Consider the following 21116-nt stretch of genomic DNA (forward strand, 5'->3'; position numbering starts at 1 on the left):
CTAAAACTAAGACGAGTAAGACACATTTGCATATAAACACCCCATATTTTTTTGCCCGATGGATGTACGAATCACTAACCAATAGAGGCGCCAGAAGTGCTTGAATATACTCAGCGGTTCCTGGATCTAAGAAAGTTCGATGTAACTGGTGGTGTCTTCTCTCTAATAATGAACAATTCTATTTCGTCAGAAGTTACAGAAAGTACGAAAATCACGAAAAATAATAGAAAAAATGAAATTGAAAACATCTATAAAATGTTTTATTTGATTTTGCTATAACTTTTTTCTGGCATTATATTTTTTTTTACTTTCATAACAAAAAATGTTCTATATTTAACGGGCTGTCTAGCCATATAGGTCTCGTTCGTGGTGGACATTTGGACCGGAATCGCCCATTGTCCTTTGGGTTGTTACCTTTAAAGATGAAGTGGATATCGATAATAGTACATTTACATTTAATCAAAAATATGTTTAATTTTGGCCAATGAGTAAATTAACTGTCGAATAAAACAGGTAATCGAAAAAAAAAATCATTTTAGATTTCCGAAGATTCCAGAAATAAAAGAGAGGTACTATCAATAGGGAAAATTGGTTTCCAACAAAATACAGCGTTGTTTACTCAAGGCACTTCACCCCCGACTGTTTAGAATATTTAAAACAATTCCGACGTTTATTTAGTTAGCGATTCCAACAATGTATACTAAATTAATACATTTTAAGAATCAATAATTTTCTTGTACGGATTTCTTTTTTGTAATAGACTGATTTTTATTAAATATTCTTATACTTTTTTTTTTTGAGTATTTATTACTACGATGAAATATATTTTATCGATTGTTTTTTTAATTGAAAGAGAGCCATCCCTTGCTGAGCGTACTCGTGCAACTCGACCTTGAACTGACCAATAGTAGCCGCGAATTATGCCCCGTCCCCCGGCCCGTAGCGGTGAGTTGTGTTCTTAGAAGAAATTGGCGAGTGCGCTCTCTAGTGGTTATTTACTTTATGGAGTGAGCAAGATAGTTGGTGAAAGAAAAGGGACCTACATGTGCTGGATGGATGTTGTGTTAGTTCTTGTGTGCCGGCTACCCTAATACCTACACTGATTTATACGGTTTTAATAATGGAGTGGTGTGGTTGATTAATTATTTTCACATAAAATTGCGGAGGGGTGTCGGGGTGATTCGAAAAACTTGAATCAGCGGAACAGTTCCGGCTGCGGTTTTGCAGTAGGCATGCCGGGAGTCTTCCTTCTCTTTATATTGTAGTGGGAGAGGGGGGAAAGGAAAGGATAGCCAACTCATAATGTGCGGTCGCGGAAGAATGAAATGTAAGAAAAGATGCGTTCGGAAATTAAAGAAAGTTGCAGTGAACAAGTTTCAGGGCACAGTGCACATGCGATTAGGTGGGATGGCCATGTCATGTCCACATGCATGTGCAGACCTAAATGTTTACTTACTTTATTATGCACTTTCCACAAGTTTTAAAGATTGCTATTTCATATTTTCAGGAATCTGACGGCTCAGCGTCGCCGCGTGCTGATGACAGGTCCAGGGGCCACTCTCCCGCCCCCAGTGAAGGTAGGTAATGTGTCTTTCTTTTCATGAGTAGTTACCTATGTAATTAATTAGTAGATATTTGTATCTTTGCTATTCAATTTGTTCAAATTCTTAATTTTATTACTAGGTTTTTTATGCTTTGCTTCTGAAGAAATCAATATTTTTCATTTCTCTAATGAACCAAATGTATCTTCAATATTCTTCCTACTCTTACTTACCTACCTACATATGTAGATAAGACCTAGATACATAGAGTAGGTACAAACCTTACCACAGAGTTCTGTTTCAAGAATCTAAAGCGAATCTATAATTGATTTGGCGTAAAATTGCCTTTTATAAGTAATTTTTGAATTCCAGGCGTGGAGCACAACAATGAGAGGTGATGGTCGGCCAGCACTCTCCTCGACCGGCTGGCTCAGCGAGGCTTCGCGGCCGACACCAGGCTTGCACTGCCACCCACAGGTACCTGTCTACTTCGATAGATGGCGTTGTTTACTACTCTTCACGAAAGAATGCCCGGTCATTGATATCAAATGGTGTACGTTACCCAGGCCAGATGTTGTCGAAAATGGTCATTTGAATCTTATGCTCCTGCTCCACCTGCGTCTTAACGCGTTAAATTTTGGCGTTACGCAGATGTGGCCAACGTTTTAATGGCATTATTAATAGCATTAAACGTTAAGCGATAACTCGGGTGTCGGTTTTTTGGACACATCAAAGGGTTTTAGTGCGTAGCTTAGCGCGCTAAGTGATGTTGGCTACATTAATGCAATCTCATTGCACGCATGCAAGGAACTCGTCCTAGGACGAGTGTAGGACATGTGAGGAACGCTAACGCAGATGGAGCAGTAGCATTATAGATAATTAGTTGTGCGGCTTCTGTAATGCTACTGCTACATCTGCGTTAGCGTTAACGTTAATGTCAATGGCCAACTACACGTTACTTAGGGCATTAAAAATGCAGTTTCGCTTTTTCGTAACCACCTAAACTTGGTCGGGTTACCACGGTCATTCACTTCCTAATGACTTTAATCGTATTATCTCATTAATTATCCAATGTACTGAGCTGAAATTTTACTGACATACAACTGATCTATATAACTAATTATTAACATAACATTCAGTTCATATATCCAATCTAGTGGCCAAATAATACCGCGCGCATCAAGACCGTGCTCGTGAAGAACTGAATATCATCATAACTTGTTAAATACTTACAGGATACTAATGAAACTTCACATACATTTGAAGGCAGTTACAAGCTTTAAAACTTTTTTACAAAAAAATTAAACCGACTTCCCGAGACACTAAAAAGCAAAAAAAAAAAACTATTTTTAGGTGCATCGGCCTAGAAGTCGGTGTCTTATGGATGTTACTAAGTTAATTTTGCCACCGACTTCTAGGCCGATGCACCTAAAAATAGTTTTTTTTTTTTGCTTTTTAGTGTCTCGGGAAGTCGGTTTAATTTTTTTGTAAAAAAGTTTTTTATTTAAAGCTTTTCAGTGATACGAATAGTTGTCACTATCCATACAAGTGGGAAGTTCTCATCAATACAAAGAATATAAGTCCAAATACGAGGTATTTTACATATTCAGTTGTCGAGTTCCCTCGACTTTCTCTGGTCTCCATCATCAGGTCAGCTCCAAACCTTGACTGTTGCAAAGGTCTTGTCAATACAAATAATTTAAGCCCAAACACGAGGTAGTTTACATATTCAGTTGTCGAGTTCCCTCGACCCTCTCTGGTTTCCATCATCAGATCAGCTCCAAATCTTCACTGTTGAATAGTGCTTTTAGGCGTACACCTGAGTGTCAAGTTTTTACCCTATGTATGCCTACAACTTTCGAAGGTTGCCCTCGATTTCTCAGGGTTTCCATCATCAGATCCTGACCTGATGACTATGGGACCAACTGGCAGCTATTCCGAGTCGAACAAAAAAAGAATCACGTAAATCGGTCTATAAACCTCGGAGTAATCGATGTACATACATAGAAAAAAAAAAAAAAAAAAAAAATATACCGGCCGAATTGATAACCTCCTCCTTTTTGGGAAGTCGGTTAAAAATAACGTTTAAAGTAAGTCTTTAGACTTCTTATTGAGAGTGCTGGGACCATTTGAAATGTTTTTTCATTTAATGAATAACCTTTAAGATATACATTATTTTGGTTTTATTATTACCGAACAAATTTAAACTAAGTCCTAGGAAGTCATGTACAAAATATGATAAGAATCCGCTTAACCATTTCAAAGATCTAGCAAAACCAGAAACGTTACCCCAGCAAAATCTCGATTAACTTCGCAACCGAAGAAAGAACAAATACAAAATATGGCACAACATTTACTTTATCTAGACAACTAATTTTATAGGCAATATTTATTTAAATATTCCCATTTGAAAAAGGTCTGGCTGGCGTAACGTTACGCCAGCAGGAAATGTTTTTGTGAAATAATTAAAAAACTATAAGCGCAACAAAGGACAATGGGCACAAATATATGGGACCTGGTATACCCCACCAATAGCGATGTCATACATATCATTGGATAGGCCTTTTTATGTAGAACAACATTTACTATGACAGCTTTGCTGAAATGTTTGTCCGTTCTGAGATATAGATAAAAAACTGTGCAAAAGTTAAACTAAAGTTAACTTAATAATCTATTGATATCTCAAGTTTTTAGAGGAAAAACTAAATTCCACTAAGTGTAAGTCTCCTGAGTCCTACCTGCTGTGCCCGTTAGGGTCCATAATTGTTACTATTATTTAGCATTTCAACCTTATACTGTACCAACTGGATATTGGGCATAATGATAAACCCCACCAATAACAAAGTCATACATATCGATGGATAGGTCTTTTTAACTGGAACAATATTTACTATGACAGCTTTGTTCTATTGTTTGTCCGTTCTGATATATAGATAAAATACAAACTTAAAATTAATGCAGATTAAGTGTTTAAAGGAAAATCTATGTATGTCTTCGATGTACTAAGTACCTGCTGTGAGTCTGCATTTGTTACTATATTTAGTAGTTCCACCTTATACTGTACATTGCGGAATGAAATAGAAGATATGAATATAAGAATAATACTCACATTTCGTTCATACGTTACTTTGTTCATTTAAATAATTCAATATGATCTTATTAGCCTTTTCCCAGCTATCTTGCGGTCGGCTTCCAGTCTAACCGGATGTAATTGCCTATCTGATCTCCTTACCCCAGTAATCTGGGCAACTCTTTACCCCTTGGTAAGATTGGTTGCCAGTCTCTTTGTCTTCTGTTGTTATCCATGCACGACCATGAACCGACCGCACCAAGCGTTTGCTTATGATCCTTATGATCGATCGACATATGTGGCTGTTACACAAACAAGAGTTTCTCTTTCTCATGATCATGAAATCTTTCTCATTCTAAAGTACATAAAAAATATTGATTCGACCGGCTTTTAGTTTAACCGAATGCAGCTGAGTGTTTTACAAGGAGTGACTGCCTATCTGACCTCCTCAACCCAGCTACCCGGGCAATTCAATACCTCTTGGTTAGACTGGTGTCAGACTTACTGAATTATGACTACCCGCAATGACAGCCAAGTATGTTCAATGGCAGCCGGAACCTACAGTTTAACGTGCCCTCCGAAACACAGTCATTGGTGTCCAAGATATACTTAGGTAGACAGTACATACAAACTTAGAAAAGTTGCATTGGTACTTGTCTGACCTGGAACCGAAACCGCACACTTGAGAGGTTGGTTCTTTACCGACAAGGCCACCACGACTTACATAATGATTATAAAAAAATAAAAAAAAGAAAGACATTGGTGTTATTTTTCAAAGAAAATCAGATTAAAGTGTTGATTAGCATTGTTTTTTAGCCATATCACAGAACGGACAAACAATAGAACAAAGCTGTCATAGTAAATGTTGTTCCAGTTAGAAAGACCTGTCCAACGATATATATGACTTTGTTATTGGTGGGGTTTATCATTATGCCCAATATCCAGTTGGTACAGTATAAGGTAATGCTAAATAATAGTAACAATTATGGACCCTAACGGGCACAACAGGTAGGACTCAGGAGACTTACACTTAGTGGAACTTAGTTTTTCCTCTAAAAACTTGAGATATCAATAGATTATTAAGTTAACTTTAGTTTAACTTTTGCACAGTTTTTTATCTATATCTCAGAACGGACAAACATTTCAGCAAAGCTGTCATAGTAAATGTTGTTCTACATAAAAAGGCCTATCCAATGATATGTATGACATCGCTATTGGTGGGGTATACCAATCTGCCCAATGTCCTTTAAAAATGTGCGCAACAATTACAGAAGCCGCACAACTAATTATCTAAAGTTACAGATGGAGTTAATATCAGGATTTTTTCATAAACATAGTTTAGCTTATCTTCCACCAATGTGGTGGCCTTAAAACAAATTACTTTGAGTGAGTAGTATTAAGTAGACCTTAATTATTTTTTCTGATGCAAAATATGTAAAATTAATCCTAGAAGAAATGAGGATCTATCTCTCGCAGGCGCTGCTAAGCGTGAGGTAGGTAATGTAGGATTCTGTAGCTTTAAAAACAAGCCCAGATACAAAGTGCAGATAAGAAATGGGAGCTTTCTCGATTTAATACCATACACACGTAAAATGCTTTATGCGTCTGAAAACGTACAAATTACGCGCCGCATACCAGAGACAAGTTTACTTTCAACTTCTGATCGCAAATACACTGTTCACGATTACGAACAGTCTCAGTAAGACCCGAGCCAAGTCTAAAAAAACACCTTTTATATAAAACTACGTTTGATGTCATTTAATCACAAAGATAGAATTGTTCTCTGTTGCAAATCCTATCCACCTATATCCTATCCTAATCCAGAATGCATTGCAGGTGTGCATTGCACAAAAACCAATGGTATCCTATTCGAGAAGTCAAAAGACTTGACCTGCTAACGTCAGCTTCTGCGCTAAGCAAGTGTTCTTAATAGTACCATCAGAATTACATTCATCGTTGAATGAGGTGATTAAATTTTCAGAAACCACAATAACAGTAGGAGCCAAAGCGTATGATCGCTTCATAGAGCTCTGATTGGCCCCAGGTGACCAAGTCAGGTCTGATTTGTTTGTTCATCAGATCTTTGACAGTGTATCGGTGGATACTTACTGTCGTCCTGTTTACGTGTGACACAAAATATGGTATATAAACGTCCTCCGAAATAGCGAAATTTTCCCGGTGTGCGGTAGTGACGCACAGTATACAACACTTATGTTTCTTTTGATTTGCTGGCTCCACCAAGAAATGGCAAATTGCGAGCGTACATTTTGAAAATCTTGGCAAAACTGCAGGTTTCAAGTACGAACAGATGAAGTGGACTCGCACAGATACGTACATTTTGCCTATTCGTGAACTAATGCAAACATTTCGGTGGAGTCCCGGCTTAGGCCACCACACTAGGCGTGCGCGATCCTCGGGCGTGTGAGTAGCGCGGGCGCCGCGCGTGCGTCGCGAGCGCGTTGCGTGACCGTCGTGTTTTGCTGCCCTGCGGCATTTGCAGCGCGCTCGCGGCTTCCACGCGCCGCTCTCCTTGACGTTTAACTGCTAAGGCGTTTAGCGGGCGGCGGGGATAGCGAGCGAAGGGGTAAGAACGCAACTCGAGCGCCGCGTGCTCGCCGCGAGCGCGTCGCTTGCACTCTTCACACAGGCCGTAGGGCAGCAAAACGCGACGTTCACGCAGCGCGCTCGCGACGCCCGCGCTACTCACACGCCCGAGGATCACGCACGCCTAATGTGGGGTCAGCCTTATCATAGTGAGTAAGTGCACAGAAAATCCCCGTCATACAAGTGTTTCTCCCCAGTAGTGAAACTATCCTACCCTATGCGCCTACTGATGATGATGACTCATTTTATCATCCATCCAGCTATTCCCCAACTATGTTGGTGTTGGCTTCCAGTCACCGAATCTGTTTGAGTACCAATATTTTGCTTGGAGCGACTACCTATCTACCTATCTTCAATCCAGTCAACTACACAAGACGATATCCATGGTAAGACTGACAGACTTTCTGGCTTCTGATTAGTCGCAGCAGCTGCAGAAAATGTACAAATGACAGCTTTGTCAGACTCAAAGCATATCATAGATGTAATATAATAAACAAGATTGCGCACGCTCGAAATATATATTTACGAAATTGAACTCTATTCCAACGCAATAATGTACTAAATTTGTTGCATAATACACAGAGGCAAATCCGAGCCGAGAGGGATAGTTAGAACGGAGGCCGTTTGTCTCTTTCTAACACCTTGCCAGCATAAAAAAATGTTGTGATCAACAGTTTTGTCTTCCCAAAAAAACAATTGAATCACATATATTTTTATCTTATTTTAACAATTGAAAGTCAACAAATTAATAAAAATCGCATTAATTTATTATACGAATAAATTATTTATATAAATTATTATTCTTAAAACATAAACAACATATTTTTTTTCTAGCGGTAACCCTGAACATTCTTGGCGCGTAATCAGCATTTAAAATTTTGTTTATATTTTTTGTATGTTTTTGTATGTTGCGTTTATACTAGTAAAAGTGAATCCTATGGTGGTTGCAATATATCGTTCCACAGGTTAGCTAATAATAACATTTTCGTAAACCAAACAACTAGGGTGCCCATGAATTCTTGTAATGAGTGAAAATATGGGTGTTCGGGGATGTGCGTTGTTTGTTGATGTTGAATGAGATGAGAAACTCGCGATTATCGTTAACTTTGTTTATTTACGAAAATCGTTACAAAAATGTTAGTTGAATGCACGCCCGTGTACGATGACGACCGAAAATGCACTAAAAGCTAAAAATTGTGGGCCGAGGCTCACGTGTTTGCGTAAAGGTGTTCGGTTACTCCGAACATATTCCCGACCAGCAAAGATGAGGGAGGCTGGGGTGTGCATCCATTACAAAAAAAGTATAAAGTATAAACAAAAATACAAAAAATATTATTATACAATGTTAAACAAAAATAGAAAAATATTATTCCGAATCGTTATTAAAAACTAATTTACGGAACACGGGTCTGGGTTTGCTAAACTCTTTCATCTCGTGTTCTTCTTGAGCTTGCGATTGGTGTTTGTTGATCCTAGAAGTCCTGGGCATTGGTTGAGCTTCGTTGATCGTCTCTTCCGGGGTTGTATTCCAGCTTCTACATAATTTTCGATATAGGAAAACAGCGCATAAGATAACCACTATCCCCAATACGATGTAGATAACCGCATAGTGATGTATGTCGTGGTTAGACATTGAAGTGATACTTTCATATTTCTGTTCTTCTTTCAACTGTTTTAACTTCAAGTCTATCTCTCTAAGCAAGTTGTTGTGCACTGTTTCTGTTTCATTTGATTGGTTGTCCAAATTGTCCTCGTATCCTTGATCAATAGTCAGATTGATTATGTGGTTAATCGGTGCCAGGACTGCTGTTTGAGTATCATATTTGACCTTAAATTGACTCTCATAGTGTTTGTGTCCATGTATTGTAAAAGAGTTTGTTGTCATTACGCAATCGCTATCAAGAGTAATGACATTAGCGCGCATAAGTATGTGCGGCGTAATCCGATCTCCGCATATGATTCGCACTTGACACTGCTCGCAACATACATATAAATATGTGTTTATTTTTGTTAATGAAATGAACTGGCTTTTGCACGCGTCACTGCTTGTTTTGCATACATTATTTCTCTCCAGTATGCAAAGATCTTCATCTGACTTCATCTTGTATATCGGTGTGTTTGAGTCACACATGTATGTTGAGCTTCCTCTGGTTATACATTTCTGTAATATTTCTGTAGTTATAGGTGAATAATTGTCTTTCTGTAAGTTAATGGCAACGTAATCTGAAACTGGAGTGATTGCGAGAGTCATGTTTTTTCTGTACAACTTCGGTACTGCAATGAGGTGATAGAGATCATAAGTTTCTCTGTTGATTAATGGTATTTTTATCTCGAATATAAAATACTTGTCTGTAACTCTGGCTCTTATCTTCATAAGTTCGTATATTTGTTTCAAATCTGTGTGAATGTTTTCAATCGGTAGAGTAACGTCGCCTGTTAATAAGCCAGAAATAACATTCAATTGATGTTGTAGTTGTTTTGGTGTTAATAAATGCAGATTTACTCTTCCCTGGTAAACATCAGAAATAGTGTCCAACATCATGTTTTGAATGTTTTTCAGATTTTGAAGCATACTGTTCGCTGCAATTGCTGTTAGAATAAACTCTTGCTGTTTTGTTATTTCGTTTACTTCCGCTTGGATAGTGTTCAAAGCTTTATCAAGGCTGTTCAGGTGTTTGTTTATGACTTTATGTTGCATGGCAACCATTTTCTCCATCCTTTTAATTAAGTTGTATTCAGATTCTACTACCGATGTTTGATTACTCCACAAATTCTTCAAATGTGCTTCGTTTCGTTTTATAAGTTCAATGTCTTGGGCGTACTGTTCTGCGAAGCGTTCATCTAATACGCCGAACAGTCCATTGGCGAGATATCCAATGCCGTTGATAAGCCCGCGACGCCGTCTGGAGTGCTCTATGAAATGTTGTGTCAGCAACAGCTGGTTATAATACTGCAACTCCGTGTACTCGTGACTTTGTTGTGGTACAATCATGTTACATTTGTTGGTATTGTTCATGCGATTGCAGGATTGTTCCAGATAGCTTGAATATTTTTTGAAGGCAGTTATTCCTTCCCAGTACGGTGACATATCGTAGTAGGCTACCAACGTCCACTGGTGTCGTATGAGTTGCATTTTGGCAATGGGATCAAAGTAGATTGCTTGATTTTCGTTCAGTTGGGTGATGTTACTTGTTCCGTAGGCATTTGAAATAAGAGTCATAAAGAATGTTAGTGCCATCACAACGGAGTACAATGTAGCGGAAATGCAGTGCCTCTTGTTTCCTTTCTTTCCTGTTTGTTTAGTTTGTTTGTTATCAGTTTTCGTTTCAGGTTCATCTTGCGCGGGTCGAATAGGTAATAAACACAATTTGACTATTGGCCGCTTGATGATCCCATGTTGAGTTTTCAGTGAAACAACACGTACATATCCGTCGCGCCCAGGGTGCAGTTCGACTACTCGAGCCATCGCCCACTTCCCGGCTGGTAAGTTTTCATCTTGAATAATGACCAAATTCCCTACTTGAATGTTATCCTGAGGTTTTAACCATTTGTTTCGTGCGTTAAGTTGTGACAAATATTCCGACTTCCACCTCTTCCATATTTGTTGAAATAGTTGATTAGTCAAATACCATCTTGTTCTTCCATCTTCAGGTGTTTCTATGATTGTTACTCCTGCCCTGCCTGTGAGAAAGTGGGCTGGTGACAGGTAATCAAGATCATCAATGTTTTCTGTTAGGGCGCACAAGGGTCTTGAATTTAAACAGGCTTCAATTTGTGTTAGTATTGTGTAGTATTCTTCAAATGTTAATTTTTGTGACCCAATCACTCTTCTCAGGTGGTGTTTTAAGCTGCGAACCGCGCGTTCCCATAAACCTCCGGCACTGGGCCACGACGGGGCATTAAAATGCCATTCAATGTTCATATCAGCAAGTATACCCATGAAGTTGTTATCAAATGTTTGTTGCACTTGTTCGTGTTCTTGTTGTAAAATACGATCAGCGCCCACAAAGTTGGTTCCACAGTCGCTATACATATAGCGTGGGGCTCCGCGTCGGGCCGTCATTCTTCTTAGGGCCGCCAAAAAAGCTGTACTTGTTAGATCTGTTACAAGTTCCAGGTGTATGGCCTTTGTGACCATACAAATAAAAAGTGCAATGTAACCTTTCATCGACCTTGCGTTCCTTGTTTTGTTGCTCTTGATTTCAACGAAACCGGTGTAGTCCACTCCGGTGTGGTAAAAGGGCGGGGCTGGCTCCGTACGTGCAGTGGGTAAATCACCCATTATCTGTTGATGTTGCTGTGGGTTGTTTTTGCGACAAATCACGCAGTTTCTCAGACGTTTTTTCACAGCGTTGTTCCCTCCAGGTATCCAATACTGCTGCCTCAGATTGGCCAGAGTAAGGCGAGGACCTCCATGAAAGGTAAGTTTGTGAGCTTCGTCCACTAAAAGCTCAGCCAGACGACTATCACGTGGTATGATCTTTGGATGCTTCATCTCCATGTTCAATGTTGAGTTTTCAAGTCTGCCTCCAATGCGTAAGACACCAGATGAGTCAATGAATGGATTTAAATTTAATATTTTACTTTTTGTACTTAGTCTTTGCTTATTGCGTAAACATTCAATTTCCGATCTAAATTCCATTTGTTGCACGTTTTTAATTATAAGTAATTTTGCTGCAGTAAGTTCATGTAATGTGAGATATGATGGCATGTCTGTTCGCTTAGGTGCAAATGCACGTAACAACCATGCAATTATTCTGTTTACTTTATTGAATGAGCTGTGTTTATGCAATAATGTTTCAATAATGTTTTCTTCTTGTTCTTTAACAGTACATGATTTATTTAACCTTACTTCTTCTTCTGTTGTGTAGGTTGGGGTCTCTTGTTCTTGATTTTCGAATGTTGTGAGCCATGAGGGCCCGTGCCACCATAAAATGTTGTCTCTTAATTGTTGTGCGTATAAACCCCGACTCGCTACATCGGCTGGGTTTTCGCCCGACTTTACATAACGCCAGCATGTGCTCGGTATTGTTTCAACTATTTGTTGCACTCGGTTGGCGACGAATGTTTTCCATCGAGTTGGTTCGCCCTGTATCCATCCAAGCACGACCATTGAGTCCGTCCAACCATATATTTGTGTTTTATGTTCCGAAAGTGCATCCTGTGTTTTCTTCATAAGTTTTGCTAATAAATGTGCTCCACTCAACTCTAATCTGGGTAATGTTACTGCTTTTTTGTGAGGTACCAGTTTTGTTTTTGCGGCCAATAGCACTGGCTCTGTTTCGTCGTTGACTCGTGCGTATAAGACACAAGCAAAGGCTACAAGAGACGCATCGCAGAAGCCATGTAGTTCTATGATATCTTCCTTGCGACTGCGTATCCATCTTGGTACCTCATATTGATTAATTGCGCCGAGCTCGCTTTTAATCTTGATCCACTCCTTCTGAATTTCAATTGGCACTTCATCGTCCCATTTCATGTTTTTCTTCCAAACCCTTTGAAACAACAGTTTAAGTTTGGTTGATAAAGGTGCCATCCAACCTAGCGGATCGAAGACCTTTGAGATCTCCGATAACAGTGTTCGTTTTGTTATTCTGGTGTTGTCTTTAGGTTTGTTTGTGTTGTACTGAAATGTTAATTTATCTTCTGTTGAGTTCCAACATAAGCCCAATGTTTTCGAAATGTTTTCTGTTTTAAATGTAAATACTTCATTGTTTGATTTGTTTCCGTCCTTCTTAATGTTATCCAGTAGCTTTTTCTCATTCGACGACCACTTCCTTAAGTTAAAACCACCTAGTTTCATTAGTGCGTTCAAATCCGAGATTAACTGTTTGCCATCTTCAATTGTGTTTGTCCCATGTACAAGGTCATCCATATAAAATGCTGATTCGACAACTTTTGAGGCTTCTGGGTATGTTTCACGTTCATCGGCTGCTAGTTTTCTTAAAGTCATTATTGCCAGAAATGGAGCGGCGCGGGTTCCATATGTGACAGTTGTTAAGCAAAATGTTTGAATAGGATGTTCTAGAGACTCTCTCCAAAATATTTTCTGATACTTTTGATCTCTTTCATCTACTGCTATAAAACGAAACATCTTCTCAATATCACTCGTAAAAGCATATTTATACTGTCTCCATTTTAAAAGAAGTGTTTGTAGATCAATTTGTAAATTAGGGCCGGTATGCATGAGATCATTCAAACTGTACCCTGTGTTTGTTTTATGAGAACCATTAAATACCACCCTGTATTGTGTTGTTAAAGAATCGACACGCTCAACTCCATGATGCGGCAAATAATACTCAGGTGTCTGGTTACTAATTGTTGTCGGTATCATATGTTCCATTGTTTTATATTCATTCATGAAGTTCTTATAGTCCTGAGCCAATTTTGGTTGCCTTTTAAATTTGTTTTCCAAGGTTCGAAATTGTGCCAGTGCAGTTTGTTTAGAAGACCCAAGTTTACTTGTTATGTCTTCCTTTAACGGTAACCTGACGACATAGCGTCCATCTTCTTTTCGTGTTGTAGTTTCGTTGTAAAATGTTATGCATTGTTGATCTTGTACTGATAAAGGAGACTGCTCACTGATCTCTTCTATTTCCCAAAATTTTTGTATCTGTTCAATGTTATGCACTATGTTGCACTGGTATGTTTTGGCGGTTCCACATAGCAACCAACCAAGTTTTGTTTGTTGTACGACGGGCTGAGTTGATTCGTCCCCTTTTATCATGCCACTTAAAAGAATTAAAGAATAAACATCTGCTCCAAGCAAAATGTCAATGGGTCGACTAATGTAGAAATCGGGATCCGCGAGGGATATGTTTTCAATAATGTTCCAGTTTGGCTTTTTGAATGTTTTGTTGGGTAAGTTTCCAATCAAGCTGTTCATAATAATGACGTCAGTTCGAAACTCGTAGTCACTGTAGATCGAGCGGCAATGAATGTTTAGTAACCCTTTTCCACTATTTTCCTTTTCTCCAACGCCAATAACCGTTCCTTTGCAATGTTGTCTTTTCAGATTTAACTGTTGCGCCGCCCTTTCTGTTATTAAGGAAACTTGCGATCCTTGGTCTATTAACGCTCTCATATCATGATAAGTTCCATCAGTACCCTTAACCTTCAGCATAGCGGTTGACAACAAAACCTCGGCTGATAAGTCATTTTCATTACTTTGACGCACGTGAGGGTTTTGAATTTCATTTTGTTTTGCTACATTTGTAGTCGATGTGTTGTACCCAATATTGCAGGCATCGTGAATAATGGTATTATGTTTCTTCGAGCATTTTCTACATGTTTGAGGTGATTTACATGGATTGCCATTATGACTAAATAAACAATTCATGCAGACTTTTAATTCCTTCACTGTTTTTAATTTCTGTTCACTGGACATTTCCAAGAATCTTTTGCAGTTATAAAGTCCGTGGCCGTTGTTGCATAATGGGCATTTTATTGTAGTTATGTTGCATGTTGATTTCGTAATAACTTGTTTGTCTGCGCTTCCCTTGTTGTAATTAAAATAATTGTTTGTTCGATGGTAAGGTAATTTTCCATATGATGTTGATGGATTTTGTTGAGAATATTGATTGCCAAATTTCTGTGGCAAGGTTTCGCTCTTGCGACGAGATGACTCTAGTGCAGTAAACTTTTTTTCCAAAAAGTCTAAAAAATCTTTGAGAACCGGTAACTCACGGCGATCTTTCAACGAGTCTATGTACTCGGAATGGGAGTCAACATCTAACTTTTGATCCAAAAGATGTACAAGTAAAGGGTCCCAGGTGGATATGTCCACACCCAGGTTTGTTATTGCATTAAGGCACTCTTGAGTGACGTCATGCATCTTCTTGATTGGCGCTAATGCTTGATGTTTTAAAACTGGTAAATCTAGTAACATGTTGATGTGAGATGTAAATATAAGCTTTTTGTTGTTGTAACGGCGGTTAAGGATATCCCAGCAAACTGTGTAGTTGTCCGAACTAATCGGCAAGTGTTGGATGAGACGCTCAGCTTCTCCTCGAATCTTACTCTTCAGAAACTGCATTTTTTGCGCCTTAGATAGTGAAGGATTGTTGTGGATAGCTTCCGAAAATAAATCCTTAAAGGACACCCATTGGTTGTAACTGCCGTTGAATGTTGGTACTTCTAAGTTAGGTGTTGTTTTGTCTCTATGTTTTTCCGACCACATTTTAGAGTTAATAGACTTCTTCAAACGGAGGTATTGCTTTTCGTATTTATCGTACAGTAGTTCCAACTCTTCTTTACCTTCGGCTTCCAATTCACTTTCAATCTCCCAGTGAAGACAGTCTATGATTTTCCAGCGTGATTCCAATGTTTTGATCGCATCTTCAAGTTCCCAATGTTCTAATAAAATACCTACGTCGATGTTCGATATGGTACGCTGGAAGGCTCTGTAATTAGCTGTTTGTTTTCGCAGTTTTTCGGTTAGCTTATTGTTAGTGTTGTTGGTTTCGGACTTCTCTTCTGTACTCTTGGTTACAGTCTCCGCATGTTCTTCCTGTTGCTTTATAATTTTTGTTAGATCAACACTCTCTATAGTTTTGTTAGATGTTGTTACGTTTTCTCCAGCATCCTGTTTTATGTACTGTTCTATGAAGTTTAATGCTTCCAGATAGTAGTTTCTTGTTTCGATAAAGTAACCTCCTGTGAAGTAGTCACTAGAACGATCTTTACACTCCTTCAAAACATCATCATTCTCCTTATACTCATGAAACATAAGTTTTAATTCTGTTGCTTTCTTCTTAGCCACTAGCTTCCTGCGTTCCATGTTCTCCTTCTTGAAGTTAGTGAAAATCCTCTCGATTAATGTTGTAAGCTCAGCTTGTCTTGTTAGAAGATCTTCCATTGTTATTGTTTGTTATTAAGTTGTTGTTAATGTTAAAATGTTAGCGCACACACCCTATACTGTTATTGCTGATTCCCTCTGTGCCCTGGTACTCGCTGTTGTGATACAAGCACCTCTCAAACCGACTGGTGAGACCCGCTTCTGGGAGGCCAGTCGATTTGATAGCACAAAACACTGGTAGACACCAAAACACAGCAACACTCGAAGGACCAATGTTCGGGGATGTGCGTTGTTTGTTGATGTTGAATGAGATGAGAAACTCGCGATTATCGTTAACTTTGTTTATTTACGAAAATCGTTACAAAAATGTTAGTTGAATGCACGCCCGTGTACGATGACGACCGAAAATGCACTAAAAGCTAAAAATTGTGGGCCGAGGCTCACGTGTTTGCGTAAAGGTGTTCGGTTACTCCGAACAATGGGTGATGGATTTTAAAACTGTTGTACTATTGTTATAGCTTCCCAAAAAATGAAGAAAGGCGACATAAATGGCTCAGCAGTCTATATATGAAGTAGAAATACAAAAAAAAACAGTCTTCACTTCGAATCTTCCTGCTTTTATACTGCTAATTCCCGCTAATTATTAAAAGCCTTTATAAGTATCTTAAGGTCACAAACTGCGTAAGTTAAAACTTCAATACCAATCTGCGTTTAATAATCTTAGCAAATTCGGATTTGTCTCACATAGCTTAATCTCATAGTCACCCTATTAGAAAGGGACAGACAGCCTCCGTACTAACTGTTTCACTCGGCTCGTTTTTTGGGTTTATATGCGCAGTCCTGTTTACTAATATTATGTCTATGAAGCATATAGACATAGATTATAGCTGTTTCCTGTGAAAATTACTTACGCACCATACGTAATAATTTTCCAAATTGGCTGACTAGATCCAGAGATATTCACAACGTCACAAACTTTACTTCTTTTGTTTAGATAAATGGTCACATCCACAACACAACCTTGATCAATGAATCTATGCGACTGCTAAGTGCTAATCCTAATTATACTGTCACGTGAAAGAATGCACCTACGGGATAAGTAGTATTTTGACTATTCTATATTGCCCACGCAGACGAAGTTGCGGGCAACAGCTAGTTATCTATAAGATTCAAATGACCATTTTCGACAACATCTGGCCTGGGTAACGCACACATCATAATGCCAAGAAACCTTGCAAAAGCTCAAGTTTTTATATCAGCTTTTCACTCAAGCCCTATTGTCAATTACTTACCAAGTAATTACTTAATCATCCCTATTAGCATGCCCAGATCCGCTTTATCACTGGTCACTGGGCAAGTCCTTAAATTCCCGTGCTGGATAGGCATAGACCCCTTCCCCTAGTTACAGACGGAGAACTTTTAGAAGCCTAGAATATAATTATGGTTGGACACCATGGTATTCCCCTCTTTTTGCTTCCAGCATCCTAAGTATGTTTTCCCCCCGCAGGTTGTGCCCGCTACCGCGAGCTATGCTACCGCGCGGCGCACGCGCACGTGCCGGAGGACGCGGCGCCGCGGCCGTGCGACTGCGCCAACTGCTCGGCGCGGCGCCACTCCGCCAACGCGCCATGAGACTGGGCCGCCGTGGCCACTACCGCAGCCCTCACAAGGCCAATACCTGCGCTGCCTACACACCTAGCCCGCCGAAATTGAGTGGCTCACGGCCTGTATTTTAGCCTCGTGTTTTGCCAATACTTGATGCATTTTCAATATTCGGTGTTTCTTAAAATAATTTCGATTTTTCAGTCTTTCTGGATGTGATAACAAATTTAGCTGTTTCCATATTATGCTCAAATAACATTATTTGGAATTTCCAATCAACTTTTTATGTAATATATGTGTGATGTTTATTTTATAAGTTCCATATCCCCATTGTACCTGCTATGTCCTAAATTTGATGTTCATATCATAATGATAAAAAGCTATTTTACCTTTGCCTATTTCAAGCCATTTAAACACTCAAAAATGTCTGCTCTCTGACTAGATGTCACTGCTGCTTAGATGTAATTAATTCGATATGAGGCCTTCCAATACAAAGGAACAAATAAGTCAATTCCAAGTAAGCAGTTAGCATCATCTGTTGTAAATATTCGCTTCTATCCTAGTGCCTTACCCGATCCGCTTGTCGATTTCAATCATTCATTACATTATCCACTATATTCTGCACTATTATTGAATTCATGCAATGTAGGATTATATTCCATACATTAAAAAATGTGCACATCCAAAATCGCTTTTGTAATTAAGGAAAGAAACGCATCGCAAGCGTTAATATTAAATACAAAGGTAAATTAATGTAATTATGTAAAAAATGTCTGTCCATCGGTGATAAGATTAAAATGACCTAGTGTAAGCTTTGTAATAAAATAATGTGGAAATTAAATTTACACAGTTTATTTAGACGATTCTCTACATAAGAATTTCCGTAACACTAATTTATTATAAAGAACACGTTTAATATAAAAATCTAAGCCAAAATATTAACTTAGTTGTAATGTGTAGGTGGCTATCATTATCTCTATGGTCCAGAATATTGAACTGCTAAACTATAATTAAAATTCATGTGTGCTAAAAGTATCATGACCTCTTAATTTTAGAGCCTAATATTAATATTAGATATATCTAGATGTAATTTCTAAATTAAAATCATCTGACCTAATGTAATACCTGTCCATCGGCGTAACTTTAAACGATTTATAATAATTATAATAATGTACATTAACTTCTATTTTATATTACATCGTTAAAAATTATAAACATTAATTTTAATTACATACATTTTTAACTTCTGATCTATTTTCGATTGTACTTACCCGATGTCATTAAATTTTAATCGTACATTATTTAAATATTATTAACAAGGCCTACCTACTCGAGTTATAAAATGTAATTTAAAATGATTCAAAAATAAAAAAATATGATTATTATAAAAATCGTACCGTCTATTAATTTATATACCTGTATTAGTGTTATGAAGAAATTACAGCTAAACAGTTACAGTAGGAGGATAGCTAGACAGTCTTGTCAGTGAATTTAAATAAAACTTAAAGTAATTAGTATTTTTATTAAGGTTAAACAAAAACACACGTTTCAGGAGAGAACAGTTTAACAAATGCAACTGTTTTTCAGAAGCCTGACGGCGTGGGTGCAAGTTCCAACATTATCAAGAAAATAATATCTTTCATCAAAAACAATCAACCAAATATCCTATTACATTTGAAACGTACTCGAGAGAAATTTTCGAATTTCGTCATAAATGCCTACATTAACAACAATACCTATTTACGAACATGATTTCTTTGAAGTCACAGACAATTTATAACCATTTCACATGGTTGGCTATCCTATTTAATGTCTACGAGTAAATATTAGAAAAATACGTTATTCAATTTAATTTCTACCGAAATTTAAACTTGAAGCTCATTTTGTCATTACCTTTGGTGGTATGTATAGTTACACATAAAATCATGCCTAAAAGTAGTCCCACCTTAGGATATTACATTTAAAATTAAAAACATTGAGGTACTTTTTGGCGTAATTGATTAAATAGTCACTATTTTAAATGGTGGTTACAGATTATAATCTATTATCTTAAAAGATTAATTAACTATGTAATTCCCAAGGTCTTAAACAAAAACGTTGAGCAACGCGATACCGACGGATGCTTAAGGCGGGACAGATACACACTCATACATTTTACTGCCTTATACATATCAAGGCTTACAGCCAAACCGTGTAACAATTGGAATAACATGCTAAAAGATCAGAATTTGGGAACTATTGCTTTGATATATAAAAATGCTCCTAACTCTGAGAATGATATTACAACTGAGAATTTTCAGTTTAAAAAAGCTCACTGGATCAATGCGTCCAATCAGTCCACACTACACAAATATATCCAAAAGAAAAAACTAATCTACTAACTTAATAATTCGAAAAACGTACCAAAAGGGACGCCTCTTATTAATTTTATAATATCTAGTTATCGTCAAGTCGATGACGCAAGACATACTTCACGCTAGTCTAGTAAGGTGCATGTCCAATATTACAAGTCAAAGAAATGCTTCAAGTCAAAAGTAAATTCCATCAAAAACTAAATCGATCAAGTAAAAGGCGTTCCTTATAGACCTTTTTTCAATAAAAATAATTTACAAACTCAATGATTGCGTTCGTAGAAAAAGAGATATAATATTTTACAAGTAAAATGTACGACAATGTTTGTTAATAAACGGAGTCTCGCACGAGGTGGTTTGTTAGCCTAATTTGTATATTACATAAACTTATTAACTTTATATCATAAAGGTGCGTGCCTTAGTTATTATTATGTCCAAAGTGTTTAAAGCGAGTTAATAATAAATCAGTCCGCACTATCTTAACGTCATCTAGTGGCGGTCTATGACAGGTGCTCTTACAAATAAATTGTAACAATCTATGCGAAAAAAAAATAACTTTCTAACCTATCTATAAGATATACTATCGTACCGGAATGCAAGAGAGTGAACCCTCGTAGACTAACAAACATTGACAAGTGTGCCCGGAGTACCAGGGCGTCATGAGTTGCGCGGAGTTCCGCTCACTCGTTAACGCCGATAGGGATGGTAGGAGGACGCCGAGGCAGTCCCTCCTGACGATGACCCGTGGTAGCTGCGCTTCGACGACCGTTGGTAGCCATCGCCGGACCCGCCGGTGTATTCATAGTCATCACCTGGTACGAAACTAAAGTTAGTATTGTCATCAACTAGCTAATAAATTCATAGCAATATTCTCAAGCAAATTCCAATTGAGTACAAATTAAGATTTTACTATTTTTTTTTTAATAAAAAAATAAACTGGAACTTACCGCACCACGCACCACTTTCCACACACCAGAGGTTTGTATGATAATATTCATTCAACTTAGGTTTAGGACAAAGAGGTTGTATTGTGATCATCAACCTTACATTGAAAAGTTCCAAACTTTTTTGTTTGACTCAAAAGATGATTTTGTGAAGATTGATCACAATATTAACCCGTGTACCCTATAGCCTAGACTCTAGACTACCTA

The 21116-nt window shown here is 38.0% G+C and overlaps 3 protein-coding genes across 6 annotated transcripts in view; 1 reads left to right on the plus strand and 2 right to left on the minus strand.

Annotated features, from left to right (window-relative positions):
- The window catches only part of LOC124637152 (ankyrin repeat domain-containing protein 29-like), a 41532-nt gene extending 22527 nt beyond the window's left edge, over positions 1–19005 (plus strand). The window contains exons 9-11 of the mRNA XM_047173506.1: positions 1508–1577; positions 1914–2018; positions 17520–19005. Coding sequence (XP_047029462.1) covers positions 1508–1577; positions 1914–1939 — 96 coding nt within the window. The 3' untranslated portion in view covers positions 1940–2018; positions 17520–19005. The remainder of the gene's footprint in view (positions 1–1507; positions 1578–1913; positions 2019–17519) is intronic.
- Positions 8644–16072, minus strand: LOC124637197. The gene is made up of 3 exons (XM_047173556.1): positions 9790–16072; positions 8860–9021; positions 8644–8750 (listed from the first exon to the last, which is right to left on the minus strand). The coding sequence occupies exons 1-3, from the start codon at positions 16070–16072 to the stop codon at positions 8644–8646; spliced, it is 6552 nt and encodes a 2183-aa protein (XP_047029512.1).
- A 111-nt stretch (positions 19006–19116) lies between the features above and the next one.
- The window catches only part of LOC124637150 (heterogeneous nuclear ribonucleoprotein 27C), a 29419-nt gene continuing 27419 nt past the window's right edge, over positions 19117–21116 (minus strand). For all 4 annotated transcript variants that reach the window (XM_047173500.1, XM_047173502.1, XM_047173501.1 and 1 more), the window contains one exon: positions 19117–20777. In XM_047173500.1, coding sequence (XP_047029456.1) covers positions 20653–20777 — 125 coding nt within the window. In that variant the 3' untranslated portion in view covers positions 19117–20652. The remainder of the gene's footprint in view (positions 20778–21116) is intronic.

The sequence above is a fragment of the Helicoverpa zea genome, chromosome 15 (assembly GCF_022581195.2).
Source record: "Helicoverpa zea isolate HzStark_Cry1AcR chromosome 15, ilHelZeax1.1, whole genome shotgun sequence".
NCBI lineage: Eukaryota > Metazoa > Arthropoda > Insecta > Lepidoptera > Noctuidae > Helicoverpa > Helicoverpa zea.

Excerpts from the sequence above, each read along its gene's own strand:
- LOC124637197 (XM_047173556.1), bottom strand. The coding sequence starts at position 16,072 with ATGGAAGATCTTCTAACAAGACAAGCTGAGCTTACAACATTAATCGAG. Across the intron at positions 9,022-9,789 it reads AACAGCAATTGCAGCGAACA|CAGTCCTGGCACCGATTAAC; the intron begins GTATGCTTCAAA and ends ATACTCAAACAG. Across the intron at positions 8,751-8,859 it reads AGAAGAACAGAAATATGAAA|AAGCTGGAATACAACCCCGG; the intron begins GTATCACTTCAA and ends AAAATTATGTAG.